General features: G+C 52.0%; 1 protein-coding gene across 7 annotated transcripts in view; it reads left to right on the top strand.

The window, feature by feature from the left end:
• Positions 1–23647, top strand: part of prkn (parkin RBR E3 ubiquitin protein ligase) — a 1727639-nt gene that overhangs the window by 1692017 nt on the left and 11975 nt on the right. For 6 of the 7 annotated variants that reach the window (XM_072503765.1, XM_072503774.1, XM_072503783.1 and 3 more), the window contains one exon: positions 22830–22947. The exons of the other annotated variant lie outside the window; for it this stretch is intronic. In XM_072503765.1, the coding sequence (XP_072359866.1) occupies positions 22830–22909 (80 nt within the window). In that variant the 3' untranslated portion in view covers positions 22910–22947. The remainder of the gene's footprint in view (positions 1–22829; positions 22948–23647) is intronic. 7 annotated transcript variants of the gene reach the window in all.

Raw genomic sequence — 23647 nt, 5'->3', positions numbered from 1 at the left:
TGTGCCCCAGGAGCCTGTCCACTATTGTTGGCCAACAAAGTGTGTGTCTCTGCGCTGGTGGTAGGTGGAGTTGATAGTTGTGATGCCTCAATGCTGGTCTCGTCGGAGCTCTCGTCCAAGGTGGTCTCTTGGGTGGTGGTGTGGTGGTAGGCGGGGGGGGGGTGGTAGGGGGTCCGGCCAGCTCGGCCCCATCAGATGGAGATGCGGCAAGAGTGCAAGAGAAACGACATGTGGTGTCACTGGGAGGGAAAGATCATTTTGTCTGACAGGAACAACTCACATTAGGCAGGTCATCTGGATGGAGGGACGGTGGACCCTCACCTCTGCGGCGCAGGCCAACGTCGCTGTCGGTGATTGCTCTATCCTCAGTCATCCCCGCAATCTCCAGGGCCGGCTCCTCATAGGGGATGAGGACTCTGATGTCCGGCACCCCACTGCCTGTCTGGGCCCTTTCCCTCCTCTTATGGGCCAATAAGAGGACATCGTGAGCCACACACTCGATGAATCGGGGAGGGGTCTGTGGCAGGTGGCATGTGTGGGCACCATTCCTGGGCATGGAGGGGTGGTGCTGATGGGTGTCATGGTGTGCCGGAGCACAGACGCGGTATTATGCTGGGGTGGAGGGTGAGGTGCCAGCTGCTAACTTGTCGGTGCGGCGGGTGGGCAGAGGGTGGTCAGGGTGGTGGCAGATGGGACTAGTGCCAGGAGGCCACTGTAGGTCGGTGGTGTTCTACCTGCACTGGACTGTGGTGCTCCGGGTCAGGCTGTTGGCACTGACGGCTGCTGGCACTGCCTTCCAGGCGGCATTGGCAGTCCTGTGGCTGGTCCTCCGACCCCCTTGGGGGAACAGAATGTCCCATCTCGCATCCGCGGCATCCAGTAGCCTGGCCAGGTCTGCATTTCATGAAGTGTGGAGCAGGCCTATGCAGTGGCATGGCTGTGTGCTGACTGATGTGTGAGGGAGCAGTTATGTGCAGCTCCCCCTTGTTAGCGTGGAACTGCCCGGCGTGGTCCAGGCGAATCAGCTGGTAGAACATTTATGTCCGCTGAGGGGGATCATTTCCGGCACTAAGTGCCATTAGACACCGGTCCCGTCTCGCCGGGTCGGCCGTCGGGGAGCTCCCAAGAAATCGAACCTGTTACAGCCCTTAGAAACGTTTCCGTTAAATTGCGTCCTCCACAGATGCTGTCAGACTTGCTGGGTTTTGCCAGAATTTCTGTTTTTATTTCAGATTTGCAGGATCTGCGGTATTTTACTTTTACTTTCTTGCTGATCTTTGTGTCAGAAGCAAATTTCACAACCATCCATTCATTCCTTCTTCCACACAGCCTAAAGTGCTTGAATGGAATACCAAAGTCAGCTTGTTAGAGTCCCAACATGCTTGCGCCCACCCCCAAAACCACACACCCACGTTAGTGGGCACGCCTACTGTTGGCATGATCTTCTCAGAAATGCTCTTTTCAGTACTTCTTGATCTTCTTAATGCAAAAGCTGCAACTCGGTAACAAAGTGCATTTATTTATTTTTAATTCCTGGAGATTCCAGGGTAATCTGGGAGTATTGGCAGTGCTTCTCATGATCAGTTGTACCGAGGTCCCCATTTCTGCGCGGGACACTTGAGCACATTCCCCATTGACCTCTGCATGGCCCCAAAGCTTCTCCAAGCAGTGAAGTATTTTGGAAGTCACTGGTCTTATACAGAGAAACGCAGGAGCCAACTTGGACACAGCAAGATCCCACAAATGTGGTTAAATTGGCCAGAAATGTTGGCCAGGACTCCACATTTTTCGTCCAATGTAAACACTTTGCTGCGCTATTGAGCTTGTTTAATTGATATTATTGAGTCATTTACATTTTCTTAGAGATAACTTTAAATTATCAGGAGTAGGCTGTGTTTACAGTAATTGTAGATAATTGCAGGGATCCTTGTGATTAATTGGGCCCTCGAGCTTTCTGGTTGTCAAAAGCAAAGTACAGGCTGCAGCATCCTTGTTAAATAAAGAAATTAATCTCTCATGCATTCATTCCCTATTATCACCAACAGTAGCATCCAGCCAAAGTAAACACAGGAAATACTGAACAGGTCAGGTAGCAAGTGTGGAGAGAGAACCTTTCATAACATTTCCACAGATGCCCCGACCCACTGAGTATTTCCAACATTTTTATTTTTTGTTTCAGATCAGCAATTTCTAGCCTTTGGTTTAAAATTTTAAAAAGCTGAAAAAGTTGAATGGAATGTCAATCAACATCTAAAAGCGGAAAAACTGGTTAATGCCTGGGAGGGGTGGGACAGTTGATTGGAGCTTGGTTTTTGTAGCTTTATTTCAAAGGTTATATGCCGTATTTCCTCCACACTCAAGTTTATTCCAGCGGTGTACTGCACCGGAATGCCAGAACGGAGAAACACGAGGACCAAACTAAATTACTCCTTCTGCCTTATCAGAATAAATTAAATGAGTTGCCGCTACCAAAGCAAGCACCATTTAGCTCACCTATCAGCACTTGACTCATTTCACCAGCACCAGGACTGAGTACAGGCTGGAGTGAATGAGGGATGGCAGCAACCCAGGTTATTTTATGAGGAGGAGCAGTTTTGTCCCTTCCCATTTCACAAAGCACGAAGAGAATGTCCAAAATTTTCTGATATGGCTCACGTATGGCCGATCAAGATCATCACACGCTACTGTGGTAAACCACTGTAGTATATAATATGTGTATTGTGGTAAACGGCTACTGTATTACATGTAATGTGGTAAACCACTGCCCGATGGCTCCGCCTCCCCTCGGGCCCGGTGGCTGGTCTCCGTCTCTGACCCAGTTCGGGATCAGAGGCCAGGAGGCTTTCTGTTTAGTTTATTAAAGCCTCAGTTACATTCACTACTCGTCTTGTGTGCATTGATGGCACATCAATTTAACAAACTAAACTTCTAAGATGAATTCATCACTCAAGCCTGATCGCCTGGAGCTGGACCCACGGGCAGCCGACGCCACTGCAACATTTGAGCACTGGCTAAGCTGCTTCGAAGCGTACCTCGGATCCTCCACCGAAGACGTCCCCGACCTCCAAAAGAAGCAGATCCTCAACGCACGAGTGAGCCCGCATGTTTTCCTTCTCAGCAGGCGCGCCCCCTCGTATACGGAGGCAATAATGCTGCTGAAGGGACAATATGTAAAGTCTGTAATCGAGGTGTATGCTAGGCACCTTCTCGCCACAAGGCGACAACCCCCTGGGGAATCACTAGCAGAATTCCTGCGTGCCTTGCGGGTACTCGGCCGGAACTGTGATTGCCAGGCGGTATTGGCCACCCAACACGCGGAGCTGTTGCTCAGGGACGCCTATGTCGCAGGCATAAAATCGAACTACATCCGCCAGCGATTGCTAGAAGGGGGTACACTCGGCCTCCCAGAGACAGTGCAGCTCTCAAACTCGCTGGAGGTGGCCTTCCAGAACATGGAGGCCTACACCTCCGACCACGCGGCACCCTCGTAGACCTCGTGGGCACCGCCATCATCCGACTCGAGTGCGGCGCAAGCCTATGCTGGACAGCAGCCCGCCAACGCCGGAAGCCCAAAGTGCTACTTTTGCGGCCAGGGTAAGCATCCCAGACAACGCTGCCCTGCACGGAACGCGACTTGCAACGGGTGTGGGAGGAAGGGCCATTTTGCGAAAGCCTGCCAGGCCTGATCTCTCCCTAAAACTCCTAGGCCCAGCAGCACTGCCCGCTGCCTGTCGGGGCCGCCCCCAGCTGCCGTGCCACCCGCCATGTGCGACCCGTGGGCGCCGCCATCTTCACCGCCATCTTTGATTTTGCCCGCCACGCGCGACACATGGGGGCCGCCATCTTTGACGCCATCTTGTACTCCACCTGCCACACGTGACCCATGGGGCTGCCATCTTTGACGCTATCTCCGATGCCACACACCACACACGACCCATGGGGGCCGCCATCTTGGGACCACTCCGCAGCCTCCCGGGAGCCCTGCTCACCCGGTCATACGCCAGACGCCGCCACCTCCGACCGGCCGACCCATCACCTTCCAAAGCTCGCCTCCATCACGTTCGACCAGTCCCGGACTCATCAGCTCACAAAATCTACGTTGACCGTCCAGATCAACGGGCCCGAGACGGCTTGCCTTTTCGACACCGGGAGCACAGACAGCTTCATTCACCCAGGTATGGTAAGGCGCTGCTCCCTCCCAATTGTACCCACGACCCAGAAAATCTCCCTGGCGTCTAGATCACATTCAGTAGAAATTCGGGGGTACTCTGTCGCGACCCTTACCGTACAAGGCGTAGAGTACACTAACTTTAAGCTCTACGTCTTTCCCCATCTCTGCACTGCCCTCTTACTGGGGCTTGACTTCCAGTGCCTCCTCCAAAGCCTTACTTTAAAGTTCAGTGGACCCCTGCCCCCCCCCCTCACCGTCTGTAGCCTCGCGACCCTTAAGGCCGCCCCACCCTCGCTCTTCGCTAACCTCACCCCGGACTGTAAGCCCATCACTACTAGGCGCAGACAATACAGTGCCCAGGACAGGGCCTTTATCAATTCGGAGGTCCTACAAGAGGGGATCATTGAGGCTAGTACCAGCCCCTGGACAGCCCAAGTGGTTGTCGTCAAGACTGGGGAGAAGTACCGGATGGTCATCAACTACAGTCAGACCATCAATTGGTACATGCAGCTCGATGGGTACCCCCTCCCCGCATATCTGACATGGTCAACCAGATTGCGCAGTATCGAGTCTTCTCCACAGTTGACTTGAAGTCCGCGTACCACCAGCTCCCTATCCGCCCGGAGGACCGCCAATACACTGCCTTCAAGGCAGATGGCCGCCTCTGCCACTTCCTCAGGGTTCCCTTCGGGGTCACCAATGGGGTCTCGGTCTTCCAACGAGAAATGGACCGAATGGTTGACCAGTACGGGCTGCGGGCCACGTTCCCGTACTTAGATAATGTCACCAAATGTGGCCATGACCAGCAGGACCATGACGAAAACCTCCGGCACTTCCTCCACACAGCTAAACTCCTGAACCTCACCTATAGTAGAGAAAAATGCATCCTCCGCACAACCCGCCTCGCCATCCTCGGCTACGCCGTGGAACACGGGGTCCGAGGGCCCAACCCCGACCGCCCCCTCCTGGAACTCCCCCTTCCCCACTGCCCCAAGGCCCTGAAGAGATGCCTGAGGTTTTACTCGTACTCTGCCCAGTGGGTCCCCAACTATGCGGACAAGGCCCGTCCACTTATTAAATCCACCATTTTCCCCTGACGGCTGAGGCCCGCCTGGCCTTCAACTGCATCAGGGCAGATATTGCCAAAGCCGCGATGCACGCTGTGGACGAGTCCATCCCATTCCAAGTGGAGAGCGATGCGTCGGATTTTGCTCTGGCCGCTACCCTCAACCAGGCGGGCAGGCCCGTGGCTTTCTTCTCCCGTACCCTCCAGGGCTCCGAAATTTGACACTCCTCCGTCGAAAAGGAAGCCCAAGCCATTGTAGAAGCTGTGCGGCATTGGAGGCATTACCTGGCCAGCAGGCGATTCGCTCTCCTCACTGACCAACGGTTGGTTGCCTTCATGTTTAACAATACACAGCGGGGCAAAATCAAGAACAACAAGATTCTGAGGTGGAGGATCGAGCTCTCCACCTACAACTACGATATCTTGTATCGACCTGGGAAGCTCAATGAGCCCCCAGATGCCCTGTCCCACGGTACATGTGCCAGCGCACAAGTAGACCGACTTCGGGCCCTCCATAATGACCTCTGTCACCCAGGGGTCACCCGTTTTTTTCACTTTATCAAGGCTCACAACCTGCCCTTACTCCATCGAGGATGTCAGGACCATGACCAGGGACTGCCAGGTCTGCGCGGAGTGCAAACCGCACTTCTATCGGCCAGACAGAGCGCGCCTGGTAAAGGCCTCCCGCCCCTTTGAGTGCCTCAGCATCAACTTCAAAGGGCCCCTCCCCTCCACTGACCGTAACATGTACTTCCTCAACGTTGTTGACGAATACTCAAGATTCCCCTTTGCCATCCCATGCCCTGACATGACCTCTGCCACCGTCATCAAGGCCCTGCACGGCCCCTTCACCTTGTTCGGGTTCCCCACCTACATCCATAGCGATCGGGGTTCCTCCTTCATGAGCGACGAGTTGCGTCAGTCTCTGCTTAGCAAGGGCATTGCCTCCAGCAGGACGACCAGCTACAACCCCCGGGGCAACGGACAATTGGAGAGGAAGAACGCAACGGTCTGGAAGGCCGTCCTCCTGGCCCTACGGTCTAGATGTCTCCCGCTGGCAGGAGGTCCTCTCCGATGTGCTCCACTCCATTCTGCCGCTCCTGTGCACCGCCACCAACGAGACCCCTCATGAACGTATGTTTGCCTTCCCCAGGAAGTCCACCTCCGGGGTCTCGCTCCCGTCCCGTCCTCCTCCGGAAGCATGCGAGGAGTCATAAATCAGATCCCCTCGTCGAGAAGGTCCTGCTCCTCCATGCCAACCCACAATATGCCTACGTGGCACATCATGACGGGCGACAGGACACAGTCTCCCTCCGGGATCTGGCACCTGCAGGTTCCCCAGTGACCATCACCACCACCCCCGACCCTACACTGTTTCCCTCCACCACTACCCGGCTACTTCAAGAACTGGCACCCGCAGGCCCACCGGCAACCATCACCACCAGCCCCGCCCATACACCCCCCCCCCGCCCACCGACTCAATTACCGGGTGAAGAAGAGGAAAACACGCTCCCGGATGCGCAGGTCTCGACACCGGTGCCCACACCACAGCCGGGACTGAGGCGATCACGGCGGAAGGTCAAGGCTCCCGACAGACTTGATCTTTAAGTCCACTTCACCCCCGCTGGACTCTTTTTTTAACAGGGGGTGAATGTGGTAAACCACTATAGTATATTATACATGTATTGTGGTAAACTGCTACTGTATTACATGTAATGTGGTAAACCACTGCCTGATGGCTCCGCCTCCCCTCAGGCCCGGTATAAAGGTGGCTGGTCTCCGCCTCTGCCCCAGTTCGGGATCAGAGGCCAGGAGGCTTTCTGTTTAGTTTATTAAAGTCTCAGTTACGTTCACTACTCGTTTTGTGTCCATTGATGGCACATTAGCTACGATTGGGACTAACAAATTTTGGAGCCTGGCTCTGAAATGAACACAGTAATTTCATTGCAACATTGGCAGAAGGGTTGGTGGATGTCGTGTTATGTACTCTGGGATAACACAGGCTGCATCTGGATGCAGATTTAACCAAAAGATGCTCCAGACCTTGAAGTTAGCTGAATCTGATTTATTGAACCAGTAGCACAGTTAGCACAGTTCTCTATGAGTTCGACTCTCTGCTAACCTAAGTGTGGTTACTCTGTCTGACTGAACCAGACTAGCTCTTAGCCAAGTGCTGGAGGTGTGATACTGTACATACATCCTGACTCACTCTGTAGATGTTCATCAGTGGAAAGAGGTGGAGTGTGAGTGCCTCGTGCCTTTTATAGTGAGATACCACCCCTGAGTGTCCTGCCTGCTCATTGGTCATGTCCTACTCTCTGTGTTCATTAGCTGCCTGTCTGCATATCATGACAGTGGAGACCTAGAGATAAACACTGACCAATTTAGTTGTGCTGTGGATGGGGAACAGGCCTTTGCTCTATTTATTTGATTGCCCATTTTAGGCCCACAAACCGGCCCAATGTTATTACATTTAGAATTCACTGACTCAGCTTTATAATTTTTGAGGCAATTTGCCAATGCGGCTGGATGTTAACCACAAATATGCTGTGAGGCAAGGTGTTGAGCAGAGGAATACATATAAACTGAGTCACCTGAATCACACCCACCCGAAAATCAAGGAGCAGCTGTACTTAGTAGAAGCTGCAATTAGCAGAGATATTGAAAATGCCCTTCCCTCTTGGTCTGCCGTTCTGCCCTAGGTATCGAAAAAGGAAGAATGTGTAGGGTCATGGTGAGAAGGTGGGTAGAATGGCATTGAGTGAATTGTACATTTGGATAGCCAGTGCAGACACGATGGGCCGAATGGTATTCTTCTGATGTGCAACAATTAAAAAAGGAGACCTCTTATCTTACAATGATATTGTTTTGTTTGCTGATATTTTGGCTGTTTTTGTGAGTTATTTTCACTATCTTAATGTTCAACCTGCTGAGTTTATGGGCGAACGTTTGTGATCATTTTCCTCTTTCCTCAAAAGAATACTTTAATCTGTCACACATATATTGTTCTCCTACAATCACTCTTAAGTTAAACTTAACTTAGATAAGGGGAGAAGTAAGTTGCATTAAACTTTATACAGAAACAATTAATAAACTTGAAATACTGAATTATTGCACAACAAAAGGCCGGTGAGCCTTACATTAGCGGTAGGGAAATTACTGGAGAGAATTCTTCGAGACAGGATTGGAAGCAAATGGACGAATTAGCGAGAGGCAGCACGGTTTTGTGAAGGGGAGGTCGTGTCTCACTAACTTGATGGAGTTTTTCGAGGAGGTCACAAAGGTGATTGAGCAGGTAGGGCAGTGGATGTTGTCAAGATGGACTTCAGTAAGGCCTTTGACAAGGTCCCTCATGGTAGACTGGTACAAAAGGTGAAGTCACACGGGATCAGGGGTGAGCTGGCAAACTGGATAAAGAACTGGTTAGGTCATAGAAAGCAGAGAGTAGCAATGGAAGTATCTGATTGGAGGGCTGTGACTAGTGGTTTTCCTCAGGTATCAGTGCTGGGACCTTTGCTGTTCGTAGTATATATAAATGATTTGGAGGAAAATGTAACTGGTCTGATTAGTAAGTTTGTAGATGTCACAAAGGTTGGTGGAATTGCAGATAGCGATGAGGACTGTCAGAGGATACAGCAGGATTTAGGTCGTTTGGAGACTTGGGCAGAGAGATGGCAGATGGAGTTTAATCCGGACAAGATGTGAGGTAATGCATTTTGGAAGGTCTAGTACAGGTAGGGAATATACAGTGAATGGTAGAACCCTCAAGAGTATTGGCAGTCAGAGAGATCTAGGTGTACAGGTCCACAGGTCACTGAAAGGGGCAACACAGGTAGAGAAGGTAGTCAAGAAGGCATATGGCATGCTTGCCTTCATTGGCTGGGACATTGAGTATAAAAATTGGCAAGACATGTTGCAGCTGTATAGAACCTTAGTTCAGCCACACTTGGAGTATAGTGTTCAATTCTGGTCGCCACCCTACCAGAAGGATGTGGAGGCTTTAGAGAGGGTGCAGAAGAGATTTACCAGGATGTTGCCTGGTATGGAGGGCGTTAGCTGTGAGGAGAGGTTGAATAAACTCGGTTTATTCTTGATGTGTTGCGTATGCTGGGTCTGCGAGGACTACGTTTACCAGAGCAGAGAGAGAGAGACAGGCTACCAACACTTGTAGAAGTACAACTCTATTTTATTTAGCTATGAGCTGCGAAACATACTTGCACTGCGGGTTGACACTATGTTAGGTTGACTGGAGACCTGAGGCTAATCTGACCAGACTATACTGCTAGCACATGGTAGATGTTCCTGTTACTGATCACGGGCTCTGGCTGCCTCAGAGGCTGCATCCCCATATAGTGGCCATGTCCTGTCTGGTGATTGGCTGCTGTGTTGATTGGTCTTTCAGTGTGTCAGTCAGTGTCTGCCTCTGCACCATCATATACTTGTGTGTATATTATGACATCTCCCCCTTTTTGAAAAAAAAAAATGTGTACGTGGCAAGAAATAGTGTGGTATGTGAATGTTCCTGACTATGTAGAGAATATGTGAGCATATTTACAGGACTATATACAAAAATTCTAACATATTTACACGGGAAGGTGTTTAGTGCAGATAGACTGTATGTAACAAAACACGGGACATGAATAACAATATGTACAAACTAGCGAACAAATAGCCAGGGTAACGAAACAATCAGTCCATGAGTTTAGAGAGTTCATAAATTCAGGCCGTTCATAAATTCAGTCTCTGTGGTGGGCGACGAATTCTGGTTGACCACCGCAAAGGTGGGTCAGGGCCGCCTGCTCTGGAAAATGCAGGGCTGTGTAAGTCGCAGAGGGTGGCAACAAAAGAGGCAGATCTGCGAGCTCTTGGACGGGCCTGTCCTGAGGGCGAGGCAGGGCATCACGATCTGGCAGCGAGCGTGGAAGGAGCCGCAGTGCCCGCCTATTTCGGCGAAGAAAAGAGCCATCCTGCATACGAATCAGGAACGACCTGGGGACCACTTGCTTGTTTACCACCGCGGCGGCAGACCAGCCACCTTCAGGAAGTTGTACACGAACCTGGTCATCAGGACCGAGAGCAGGGAGATCTGTGGCGCGGGCGTCGTATGCCGACTTGTGTTGGGCCCGAGACAGTTGCATTCGACGCAGGACCGGAAAGTTATCCAAGTCTGGGGTGTGTATTGCAGGCACCGTCGTTCGTAATGTGCGGTTCATTAACAATTGAGCTGGTGACAGGCCAGTGGACAATGGAGTTGACCTGTAGGCAAGTAGTGCGAGGTAAAAGTCGGATCCCGCATCGGCCGCTTTGCACAGGAGTCGTTTAACAACGTGTACCCCCTTCTCAGCTTTGCCATTTGTTATGGGCGAGGCTTTTCAGAACCCCAAAATGTATCATGGAGTTCAACCAACCTCTCCCTTTAATGGATTTGTTGCTTTTCCGAGCACACGGCTTTTTCCCTAGGTGTGGGATTACAATTATGGACACGTATGTTTTTAAACACAAAACACTGTTTATTCCATTAACTCAACTTAACATCTTAAATAAACATTGGATCTCTTAACACCCCTTACTTCAAAGATAACTCAGTAAATATTGCAACAGTAAATACTTCCTTAAAATGTTCCTTCACTTCCGGTTGCGGCTATGCTGAGGTAGGTCGCACATTCGGCAGCTCCCGCCGGGAACGGACTTTTGGGCTCTCCAGAGGGGCCCCAACGGCAATTATTCGACGGCTTCCAGTGTGAGAAGGTGACAGCAAGGTCCCTCCGACATTATATGGATTGGACCAGGAGTGGAGCGGTTAAAAAAGTGATCCTGGGGCAGCGAAAAGTGCGAGGGAGGAAAAGCAAGATGGCGACGGGTGGAGACCAAGCAGCATGGGCGCAGTGGTCGCAGGAGCAGCAGGAGTTTCTTAAACGCTGCTTTGAGGAGCTGAAGACAGAAATGCTGGCGCCAATGAAGGCGGCGATTGAGAAGCTTGTGGAGACCCAGAAGGGGCGGCGATCCGGGAGGTGCGGCAAAAAGCCTCGGAGAACGAGGATGAGATCTTGGGTCTGGCGGTGAAGGTGGAGGCGCACGAGGCGCTGCACAAGAGGTAGGCGGAAAAATTTGTGGACCTGGCGAATAGGTTGAGGAGGAAGAATCTTCGGATTCTGGGTCTCCCTGAAGGAGTGGAGGGGCCCGATGCCGGCGCATATATGAGCACGATGCTCAATTCGCTGATGGGCGCGGGAGCTTTCCCGAGGCCCCTGGAGCTGGATGGGGCTCATCGGGTCCTGGCAAGGAGACCCAAAGCCAACGAGCCGCCAAGGGCTGGAGTGGTGAGGTTCCACCACTTTATGGAGAGAGTGTGTCCTGAGATGGGCCAAAAAAGAGCGGAGCAGTAGGTGGGAGAACACGGAGATCCGAATTTACCAAGATTGGAGTGCGGAGGTGGCTAAGAAGAGAGCTGGTTTCAATCGGGCTAAGGCGGTGCTCCATCGGAAGGGGGTGAAGTTCGGGATGCTGCAGCCAGCGCGATTGTGGGTCACGTTCCAAGATCGGCACCATTATTTTGAAACGCCCGATGAGGCATGGAACTTTATACAGACTGAAAAGTTGGACTCAAATTGAGGGTTGGTCGTGGGGGGATGTTTACTGTGTTTATTGCGTTTGGGGAATGTTCTCCTGGTTTGAGTGCTGGGTGGAGATGGGTAAATGAATTTGATGTGGGGGCTGTGGGGGAGTGTGGGCGTCGGTGTTGGAGAGGCAGGGCCCCATGGAGGAAGAGGGAGAGCGGAGGCCCGGGGATGGGGAGTTGGGGTAAGGCCGCAAAAAGGAGCTGCGCCAGAGGGGGCGGGGCTGGCTCAGGAAAGCGCGGGCTTTTTCCTGCGGTAGGGAAGGATGGGGGTGGGGCCGGGAGGGGGGGGGAGGGCGGTGCTGGAGAGGAGCGCATACTGACTGCCAAGGGGAGGGATTATTCTCACACTGGGGGGTCGATGGAATGGCGGGAGAGGCCGGGGTCAGCATGAGTCAGCTGACTTATGGGAGTGTCATGGGGGGAGCAAAATGGCTAGATGGGGACCTAGTGAGGGGAAGGGGAGGGGGGGGAACAGGGTTGCTGCTGCTTTGGCCAAAGGGGAGCTGGAAGTAGGAGAGGTAGTCGGAGCGGGGTCCGCCGCCTGGGGGACTGGAGGGTGCGGGAGGCGCGGGCACATGGCTGGCCTAGAAAAGGAGATGGCTAGTCGGCAGGGGGGGTGGCGAGTAGCCCCACAATCCGGCTGATAACTTGGAATGTGAGTGGCCTGAATGAGCCAGTCAAGAGTGCCCGGGTGTTCGTGCACTTAAAGGGACTGAAGGCAAACGTGGTTATGCTCCAGGAGACACATTTGAAGATGGCAGATCAGGTTAGGCTGAGAAAGGTGTGGGTAGGGCAGGTCTTTCATTCAGGGCTGGATGCGAAGAACAGAGGGGTTGCAATACTGGTGGGGAAGCGGGTGTCGTTTGAGGCAATGAGTATTTTAGTGGATAATGGTGGTCGATATGTGATGGTGAGCGGTAGGTTGCAGGCGGTGCGGGTGGTACTGGTGAACGTATATGCCCCGAATTGGGATGATGCCGGATTTATGAAACGCATGCTGGGTCGGATTCCGGATCTGGAGGTAGGAAGCTTCATAATGGGGGGGAACTTCAACACGGTGCTGGACCCAGCACTGGACCAGTCTAGGTCCAGGACGGGTAGGTGGCCGGCTGCAGCCAAGGTGCTCAGGGGGTTTATGGACCAGATGGGGGGAGTGGATCCATGGAGGTTTGCCAGGCCACTGGCCAGGGAATTTTCCTTCTTTTCCCACGTCCATAGAGCCTGCTCCCGGATAGATTTTTTCATTTTGAGTAGGGCGCTAATCCCGAAAGTGGAGGGAACGGATTATTCGGCCATAGCCATCTCGGACCACGCCCCGCATTGGGTGGAGCTGGAATTGGGGGAGGAGAGGGACCAGCGCCCGCTGTGGCGCCTTGATGTGGGACTGTTGGCGGATGAGGAGGTGTGCGGGCGGGTGTGGGGGTGCATTGAAAGATATTTGGAGGCCAACGACAACAGGGAGGTGCAGGTGGGGGTAGTCTGGGAGGCGCTGAAGGCAGTGGTCAGGGGAGAGCTAATCTCCATTAAGGCCCACAGGGAGAAGAGAGAGGGGAGGGAGAGGGAGAGGTTGGTGGGGGAGATTTTAAGGGTGGACAGGGGTTATGCAGAGGCCCCCGAGGAGGGGCTACTCAGGGAGTGACGGAACCTCCAGACAGAGTTCGACCTGTTGACCACAGGGAAAGCAGAGGCACAGTGGAGGAAAGCACAGGGGGCGACGTATGAGTATGGGGAAAAGGCGAGTCGGATGCTGGCACATCAGCTTCGTAAGAGGGAGGCAGCGAGGGAGATTGGTGGAGTTAAGGATAGAGGGGGGAATACGGTGCGGAGTGCGGTGAGAATAAATGAGGTATTTCGGGACTTCTATGGGGATCTGTACAGGGCTGAGCCCCCAGCGGGGGAGGAGGGGATGCGACGATTCTTAGATCAGCTGAGGTTCCCGAGGGTGGAGGAGGAGGAGGTGGCTGGTTTGGGGGCGCCAATTGGACTGGAGGAGCTGGTTAAAGGATTGGAGAGCATGCAGGCGGGGAAGGCCCCAGGGCCAGATGGGTTCCCGGTTGAATTCTACAGGAAATACGTGGACCTGCTGGGCCCGTTGCTAGTGAGGACTTTCAATAAGGCGAGGGAGGGGGGGACCTTGTCCCCGACCATGTCTAGAGCGCTGATTTCTTTGATCCTGAAGCGGGACAAGGATCCATTGCAATGTGGGTCGCATAGACCAATCTCGCTCCTCAATGTTGATGCTAAGTTGCTGGCAAAGGTGCTGGCTACGAGAATTGAGGACTGTTTCCCAGGGGTGATTCATGAGGACCAGACGGGATTTGTGAAGGGTAGGCAATTAAATACAAATGTGCGGAGGCTCCTCAATGTGATTATGGTGCCCCCGGTGGAGGGGGAAGCGGAGGTAGTGGCAGCTATGGACGCGGAGAAGGCCTTTGACCGGGTGGAGTGGGAATATGTTTGGGAAGTGTTGCGGAGGGTTGGGTTCGGGGAGCGGTTCATCAGCTGGGTCACGCTGCTATATAGAGCCCCGGTGGCGAGTGTGGCTACGAATCGGCGGAGGTCGGAGTACTTTCGGCTGTACCAGGGGACGAGGCAGGGGTGCCCCCTGTCCCCCTTGTTGTTTGCACTGGCAATTGAGCCTCTGGCCATGGCACTGAGGGAGTCCAGGAAATGGAGGGGACTGGTCCGGGGGGGGAGAGGAACACCGGGTGTCATTGTATGCGGACGACCTGTTGCTGTATGTGGCAGATCCAGTGGAGGGGATGGTGGAGGTCATGCGGATCCTAAGGGAGTTTGGGGACTTTTCGGGGTATAAACTCATCGTAGGGAAAAGTGAACGCTTTGTGGTGGATTCAGGGGACCAGGGAAGGGGGATAGACGAGCTACCGCTGAAGAGGGCGGAAAGGAGCTTTCGGTACCTCGGGATCCAAGTAGCTAGGAGTTGGGGGGCCATGTACAAGCTCAATTTGACGCAGTTGGTGGAGCAGATGGAGGAGGATTTTAAAAGATGGGATATGCTGCCACTCTCACTAGCGGGTGGGGTGCCGTCGGTCAAAATGACGGTCCTCCCAAAGTTTCTCTTTGTGTTCCAGTGCCTTCCCATTATGATCCCCAAGGCCTTTTTCAAACGGGTAAGTAGGAGCATCATGGGTTTTGTGTGGGCAAATAAGACCCCGAGGGCAAAGAGAGTGTTTCTGGAGCATAGCAGGGACAGGGGGAGGGCTGGCGCTGCCAAATTTGTGCGGCTATTATTGGGCAGCCAATGTGGCGATGATCCGGAAGTGGGTAATGGAGGGAGAGGGGGCGGCGTGGAAGAGGCTAGAGATGGCGTCCTGTGTGGGCACGAGCCTGAGGGCGCTGGTGACGGCACTCCTGCCGCTCTCGCCGACAAGGTACACCACGAGTCCGGTGCTGGAGGCGACGCTGAAGTTCTGGGGGCAGTGGAGGCGACACAGGGGCGAGGTGGGAGCCTCGGTTTGGTCCCCGATTCGGGAGAATCATCGGTTCGTCCTGGGAAGGATGGATGGGGGGTTTCGGAGCTGGCATCGGGCAGGGATTAGAAGAATGGGGGACCTGTTCATCGATGGGATGTTTGCGAGCCTAGGGATGCTGGAGGAGAAGTTTGGGCTACCCCCGGGAAACGCTTTCAGGTACATGCAAGTGAGGGCGATTGTGAGGCGGCAGGTGAGAGAATTCCCGCTGCTCCTGGCACTGGGGACTCAGGACAGGGTGATTTCGGGTGTATGGGTTGGAGAAGGCAAAGTTTTGGCGATTTACCAGGAGCTGAAGGAAGAGGAGGAGGCCTCGGTGGAGGAGTTAAAGGGCAAGTGGGAGGAGGAGCTGGGGGAGGAGATAGATGAGGGTCTGTGAGCTGATGCCTGAGTAGGGTTAATTCTTCCTCCACTTGCGCCAGGCTCAGCCTAATACAGTTCAAAGTTACTCACAGAGCGCATATGACAGGGGTGAAATTGAGTAGGTTCTTTGGGGTGGAGGGCAGGTGTGGGAGGTGCTCGGGGAGCCCGGCAAATCACGTCCATATGTTCTGGTCGTGCCCGGCGCTGGATGGGTTTTGGAGGGGTTTTGCGAGGACTATGTCCAAGGTGGTGAAAGCCCGGGTCAAGCCGAGCTGGGGGTTGGCATTATTTGGGGTAACGGACGAGCCGGGAGTGCAGGAGGCGAAAGAGGCCGGTATTCTGGCCTTTGCGTCCCTGGTAGCCCGGCGAAGGATTTTGCTACTATGGAAAGATGCGAAGCCCCCTAGTGTGGAAGCTTGGATCAATTACATGGCAGGGTTCATCAAGCTGGAGAGGATAAAGTTTGCCTTGCGAGGGTCTGTGCAGGGGTTCCTCAGGCGGTGGCAACCGTTCTAGACTATCTCGCGGAGCGTTAGGAGGAGGTCAGCAGCAGCAGCAGCCCAGGTGTGGGGGGGGGGGGGGTTCTTTTGGGGGGGCGTTTGGGTGGGTGGGGGGGGGTTCCCTATTGGTGCTTTTAAATGTCATATGGGGTGTTATTGCATATGGGAGAAATCCAATGTATAATTTTTGTATAATTTTTGATTGTTGTGTTCTTGTTTCTTTCTTTTTGTTGGGGGGGGGGGGGGGGTTTGTTGAAAATCTGTTGAAAAATTTGAATAAATATATATATTACTTAAAAATGTTCCTTCATACTTCCAAGAGACGTAACACCTTAACACCTTTAAACAGTATCACATAGGTTACAGGATATATATATATTTTGTAGAATGGCAGAGATATATTAGCTTGGTTGCCTTCAGCTCCAGCAAAACAGCCAGGCACATTTCAAACTGAAACTAAAAATCTGCAAAACACAGACTGCAAAATGGCTGAACTGAGCTGAGCCCCACCCACTCTCTGACATCACTGTTTTCTTAAAGGTACATTGCTTAAACATCCATGTCCTAAACGTCCTCTCCCAAGACACATTCGACTGGGGATAGTGCGGACTTGAGGTGACGTTCGCGAAATTATACCGCTGGGCAAAGTTGGACCACTCCTGACTAGCAAAACATGGGCCATTATTGGACATGACCGTGAGTGGGATGCCATGGCGAGCAAAAGTCTCCTTGCACGCACGGATGACCGCTGTCGACATGAGGTCATGCAGCCTAACTACCTCTGGGTAGTCAGAGAAGTAGTCCACTATGAGGACATAGTCCCGGCCTAGTGCATGGAAAAGATCAATGCCAACCTTGGTCCAGGGGGACAACACCAGTTCATGTGGCTGCAAGGTCATTTTTGGCTGAGCTGGCTGGAAGCGTTGGCATGTCGGGCAGTTGAGAACGGCGTTGGCGATGTCATGGTTGATGCCATCTACCACTGCCAGGTCATCTTTGATGTTGTCGAATTGCGGGCATTGGCCCTTGAGCCATCCGTCTGTAAGATGGCACATGACGCGTTGGAGCAAAGGATCATTGGCTGTTTCACGATGAATCAGGATGAGTCGTTCGTCCGTGGCGGGCAAGTTAGATGCGAAGAACTCAACATGAGCATCAGGCACACGAAGCCCGACGGCTCGCAGGACGTAGTGACAGAACGGGAGATTGCATCGGCGACGATGAGCTCCTTACCCGGGGTGTGGACCAGTTCGAAGTCATACCGTGTGAGTTTAAGGAGGATGCGTTGCAGGCGCGGCATTATATCGTTAAGGTCCTTCTGTATAATGTTGACCAGTAACCTGTGGTCCGTTTCGACCGTAAATGTGGGGAGTCCATAGACGTAGTCGTGGAATTTGACAATTCCCGTGAGGAGGCCCAGGCACTCTTTTCGATTTGCACATAGCGTTGCTTGTGGGCGTCATTGCACGCGATGCGTATGCGACTGGAGCCCACGAGGAGGCGTTGTCGCGTTGGAGGAGCACTGCTCCAATGCCGGACTGGCTCGCATCAGTGGAGATCTTCATCTCCTTGGCAAGGTCGAAGAATGCCAATACCGGGACCTTGGTGAGTTTCGCCCTGAGTTCACGCCACTCTTGCTCGTGGGCGGGGAGCCATTGGAATTTGGTTGTCTTCTTCACCAGATTGCGGAGAGCCGTGGTGTGGGATACGAGGTTGGGGATGAACTTCCCCAGGAAGCTGACCATGCCCAGGAAGCAGAGGACCGCCTTCTTGTCCTCCGGTGTCTTCATGGCATTGATTGCCGACACCTTGTCTGCATCCGGCTGCACGCCAAACTGTGAAATGTGGTCTCCGAGGAATTTAAGTTCTGTTTGACCAAAGGAGCATTTGGCCCTGTTGAGGCGGAGGCCATGCTCATGGATTCTCCGGAAGACGCGTTGGAGGCGATCAATGTGCTCCTGCGGGGTGGTAGACCAGACGATGATGTCGTCCACATATACACGAACCCCTTTGATGCCCTCCATCATCTGCTCCATTATTCGGTGGAACACCTCCGAGGCTGAGATGATGCCAAACGGCATCTGGTTGTAACAAAACCGGCCAAATGGGGTGTTAAAGGTGCACAGCTTCCGACTGGATGCATCAAGTTGTATCTGCCAGAACCCCTTAGATGCGTCCATCTTTGTGAAAAATTTGGCGCGAGCCATCTCGCAGGTGAGTTCTTCGCGCTTTGGGATAGGGTAGTGTTCCCTCATGATGTTACGGTTCAGATCTTTGGGGTCGATGCAGATGCGTAGTTCTCTGGATGGTTTCTTAACACACACCATGGAGCTGACCCAGTCGGTTGGTTCTGTTACTTTAGATATGACGCCCTGGTCCTGGAGGACCTGCAGCTGCTGCTTGAGGCGGTCCTTGAGGGGCGCCGGTAGCCGGCGAGGTGCATAAACCACAGGTGTGGCATTTGGTTTTAAAAGAATTTTGTACGTGTATGGGGGTGTGCCCATGCCCTCGAAAACGCTGTGGTATCGAGTGATGATGTTCTTCAGTTGTGTTTGAAAGTCGCCGTCCGGTGATGCTGAAGCCTCAGCAGGTGACATGGAGTGAACCCTTTGGACGAGGTTTAGGATCTTGCACGCCTGAGCACCGAGCAGGGAAGCTTTAGTGGCCCCTACAACCTCGAAGGGCAGGGTGGTCTTTAAGGAACGGTGCAACACCACAAGCTGGCATGAGCCGCTGGCAGCAATGTAATTGCCATTGTAGTCGAGAAGCTGGCAGGCGGATGGAAGGATGGTCGGCTTAACGTGGAGGCTGTCCAGGTCAGACCGCGCAATGAGGTTGGCTGAAGCGTCGGTGTCCAGCCTGAATCGGATGCGAGATTTATTGACCGTGAGGGTGGCACACCACTCATCGTCCGGATCAATGCTCATCTCTGGGAAGGGCTTGGCCTTTTTCTTTTGAAGCACCGTGTGCTTGGTGATGATGCCCACCTGGAATGGGGATTTGAGATCCTCGGTGTCAGGGTCTGGAACCATGTCGGAGTCGGAATCGGTGACCGGTTGTTGTACGGTTCGGACGTCCCTGCGCTGCTGGTGGGAGCGACGGGAGGCAGGTGCTTGAGCAGACCTGCACAGGGCTGCGTAGTGGCCAAGCTTGCCACACTGGAGACAGCGTCGAGAATTCGGGGGACATTGCCGCTTTAAGTGGGAGGAGCCACAGTTGTCGCACGTCGTGATGTCAGAACGCTCAGTGCGCCACCGCGCATGCGCAGTACGGTTGTACGTAGTGCGTGCCTGCACAGTTCAGTCTTCGGCCTCGCCGTCCCCTCGGTCGTTGCGCGCATGCACGGGACCCCGGGAAAAGCGCGCGAAGTGGCCACCCTCATCCAGGCTTCGGCCCTGGAGTGTTTTACAGCCTGCACCCGCTCTGCTTCATGGGGGCCTTGCCGCGCCGCCTCTGCCGCTTGAATGTGCGCGTATCGGTTAGTGGCGTGCTCATGCAGAACGCAGGTTTCGATGGCTATAGCGAGGGTGAGCTGTTTAACTTTGAGGAGCTGCTGGTGTAGGGGGTCCGAGTGCACACCGAAAACGATCTGGTCACGGATCATTGAATCGGAGGTGGAGCCGTAATTACAGGACTGTGTGAGGATGCGAAGGTGGGTGAGGAAAGATTGAAAAGGTTCATCCTTACCCTGCAGACGCTGTTGAAAGACGAACCATTCAAAACTTTTGTTGACTTCGATGTCACAGTGACTGTCGAATTTGAGCAGGACTGTCTTGAACTTGGACTTGTCTTCACCTTCAGCGAATGTGAGGGAGTTGAAAATATGGATGCCGTGGTCCCCGGCCGTGGAAAGGAAGAGAGCAATCTTCCTAGCGTCTGAGGCAGCTTCCAGGTCGGTAGCTTCGAGGTACAGTTGAAACTTTTGTTTAAAAACCTTCCAGTTCGCACCGAGGTTGCCGGTGATGCGGAGCGGCGGGGGAGGGCAGACGCTGTCCATACTACCGGATGACTGATCGCTGGTCGAAGGCAGATTATTTCAGGGTAGGTCCATCAAACTCTAACATCACGTACTGGTACTGGGTCTGCGAGGACTACGTTTACCAGAGCAGAGAGAGAGAGACAGGCTACCAACACTTGTAGAAGTACAACTCTATTTTATTTAGCTATGAGCTGTTAAACATACTTGCACTGTGGGTTGACACTATGTTAGATTGACTGGAGACCTGAGGCTAACCTGACCAGACTATACTGCTAGCACATGGTAGATGTTTGTGTTACTGATCACGGGCTCTGGCTGTCTCAGAGGCTGCATCCCGAATGAGCGGGAAAACTAGTGCCCTCTGGCTATATAGTGGCCATCCTATTGGTGATTGGCTGCTGTGTTCTGTGTGTTGATTGGTCTTTCAGTGTGTCAGTCAGTGTCTGTCTCTGCACCATCATATACTTGTGTGTATATTATGACAATTCTCATTGGAACGACAGAGGTTGAGGGGAGACCTGATAGAGGTCTACAAAATTATGAGGGGCATAGACAGAGTAGATAGTCAGAGGCTTTTTCCCAGGGTAGAGGGATCAATTACTAGGGGGCATAAGTTTAAGGTGCGAGGGGCAAGGTTTAGAGGAGATGTACGAGGCAAGTTTTTTACGCAGAGGGTAGTGGGTGCCTGGAACCCGCTGCCGGAGGAGGTGGTGGAAGCAGGGAAGATAGTGACATTTAAGGGGCATCTTGACAAATACATGAATAGGATGGGAATAGAGGGATACGGACCCAGGAAGTGTAGAAGATTTTAGTTTAGACGGGCAGCATGGTCAGCACGGGCTTGGAGGGCCGAAGGGCCTGTTCCTGTGCTGTACTTTTCTTTGTTCTTTGTTCTAAAAGCCCCAGCAGCATCAAAAGCAAGTTATAAATGGTACATTCACCTATCAATTTCAAATCAATTCAAAAAGTTACCAACTTAAGAACTGATCAATAGCAATACAGCAACTCAACTGTAGCCACATGAAGCCACAGTCTCCATTCTGAATAGCATCTGTACATAGCACAGAACAAACCTAAACTACCATTAATGCTTTGTGTACTCCTATAAAGTAAACTGTCCAACTATACTCAAAAACTCAAAGAACCTCCTTTAGAGAAATGTTTTCCAAGAAGCCTCAGAACATTGGATACACAAGTACACCCAAACAAAGTTGCAACCGTTTTAGATTTATTTGAGTCTGACCACGGAGTGAAGATTTTGGCTTTGCAAAGCAACTTCCAGACACATGAGAGAAGGCACATAATGGTTATTACAGGCCTCAGGCACCTACCTCTGTGTAGCAGGTGCTGGAACTGGCCACAAAGTCAAAGAATACCTACAGTGTAGAAGGAGGCCATTCAGCCCATCCAGATGCCAAAAAGTGGGTTTCCTGTTTAAATCTTCATTTAAATCAGCTTTAATCTTTGCCAGTCCCCCATCTTCCTGCACCATAGCCGCCCTGTATAGCATTGACTTACCAGCCCTTCAAGCACCAGAAATGCTTGAGGCAAATGATGAAAAATACATACGGTAGCATATTGCCAAAATTTGCAAATCATCAGAATAGACCAATATTCGAGAAGACACACCCAGGGGAAATAACACAGAAGTAGAAGTGATGGGCAGGGAGCTCATGAAGCACAAATTTGCATTTCCACCCCTCATTTGCTGACAATTTTCCAGAGAATCTAGCATAAATACAACAAACAATCCTTTCCAGTTTGGCTCCACTGGTAACTCCAGTGAGGAACGGAGCCACACAAATCAAGAAACTTCCAGATCTCCCAGGGAATTCACTAATTTCAGTCGGGGATAGCACCACGATAAGCTTCAGGGCCTCTTACTGAGATGGCAAAGGGTGAAGGGGATGGGGGGTGGAAAGGAATAACTGGGCAACATTCCTGCTCCTGATGACAACAGCAAGAACTATTTACATTTGTATAGAACCTTTAACACAGTAAACATTCTACAGTGATTCGCAGGAGCATTGCTACTGAAAATGCACACGGCGGACATGATTTGGCTTGGTTTAAAATTCTCTCCCTCCACCGCCAGAACATTTGCAGTGTGTATTATCTACAGTAAGACACTAAGGCTTCTTCAACAACACTGCCCGCCTTTGTCCTCCACCAAGGGCAGCAGGTGCATGAAGCCTCAGGGTTCCCCTCCAAGCACCATTGTTGTTCGCTCTACATCCTGGAATTCTTCTCCTAACATGCACCTTCACCATCCAAACTGCAGCAGTTTAAGAAGAAGGTTCATCAACACCTTCTAAGGGCAACCAGGCAATAAATACTAACCTTTCCAGCAATGCCCAAATTCCAAGGGTGAATTTAGCTGTTAGCCGAACAGTCAAATAGCATTCTAATTATGGCTTGGTTAAGCTAATGGATGAATAATGGTCCTTTTTGCAAGGTACCCCAGGAGGTGGCTAGGTCCCATAGAGCTAGAATGTCAGCAAGGGCATTGCCCTTCAGGACATTGAGTCTTCAGGAAGGGAGCAGAGAGGAGACAAGTGCCCTGTTTTCTTTCTTAGTGCACGAATAAATGTGGGGACTGAGTGCAGTGGCATAATGGTGTATTCATTCTTATGTTTATAGAGTTGCATCATCAATCAGCAAGCTGCACAGCAAACTCTCTGGGAACAGGCTTCAAGACAAGCAATCAAGGACACAACTAAACCTTGTCCCAAGTGCCAAGTACCAGTGGAGAAGAATGGTCTGTACCTGCTATTATTTGAGCTGAAACAATAGTAGCATAACTTTACATGATAACTGCAATACTAAATATCATTCAAGGACATCAGAGTTCCATGGAGATACATTGTAGGAAGAGGACTAAAACAAACAGATTAATAAACATTGTACACAATTTCCTGCCAGCCAGAGTGTGAAATAAGCAACCAAAAAATATTTTTGAACTGACCCCGTGATCTGACCTTCTCTCTGATCCCAAACAATCTATCCTCGGCAAAGACCTCAGCTTTGTCCTCCTAAACCCCCACCTCAAAGAATTTTGAGCTCAACAGGCTGCTGAGCTCTTCTTCCATCACCTTCACCTTCATCTTCATCATCCATTTCTTTGGCCAGCACGGCAGCTCTTTCTCTCAGGTTCAGAATTTTCAATCCGTCTCTTACCCTCTCCAGAGCTTTCCATTGAGAGCTGCCAGCGTGACATCAGCCATTTCAATTTCTCTGCTCCACTCACTTACTCTAACAGACCTTCATCTGAGCTTGCAACACTCCATTCTCTCAAATCCAACTCGAGAATTGTCATTAGACCTGCTGACAAGGCTGGCGCTGTTGTTGTTTGACTACATCTTTTGAGTAAATGTGTTGAGCACGAGCTCCAAATTACCGAAACTATTTTAAAATGGCGTCTCAATCTCTGAGGCCCCCAAAACAATCCCCCACAACCC

This window comes from Scyliorhinus torazame, chromosome 1 (genome assembly GCF_047496885.1).
Source record: "Scyliorhinus torazame isolate Kashiwa2021f chromosome 1, sScyTor2.1, whole genome shotgun sequence".
Taxonomy (NCBI): domain Eukaryota; kingdom Metazoa; phylum Chordata; class Chondrichthyes; order Carcharhiniformes; family Scyliorhinidae; genus Scyliorhinus; species Scyliorhinus torazame.
This window is presented reverse-complemented; position numbering and strand designations above follow the sequence as displayed.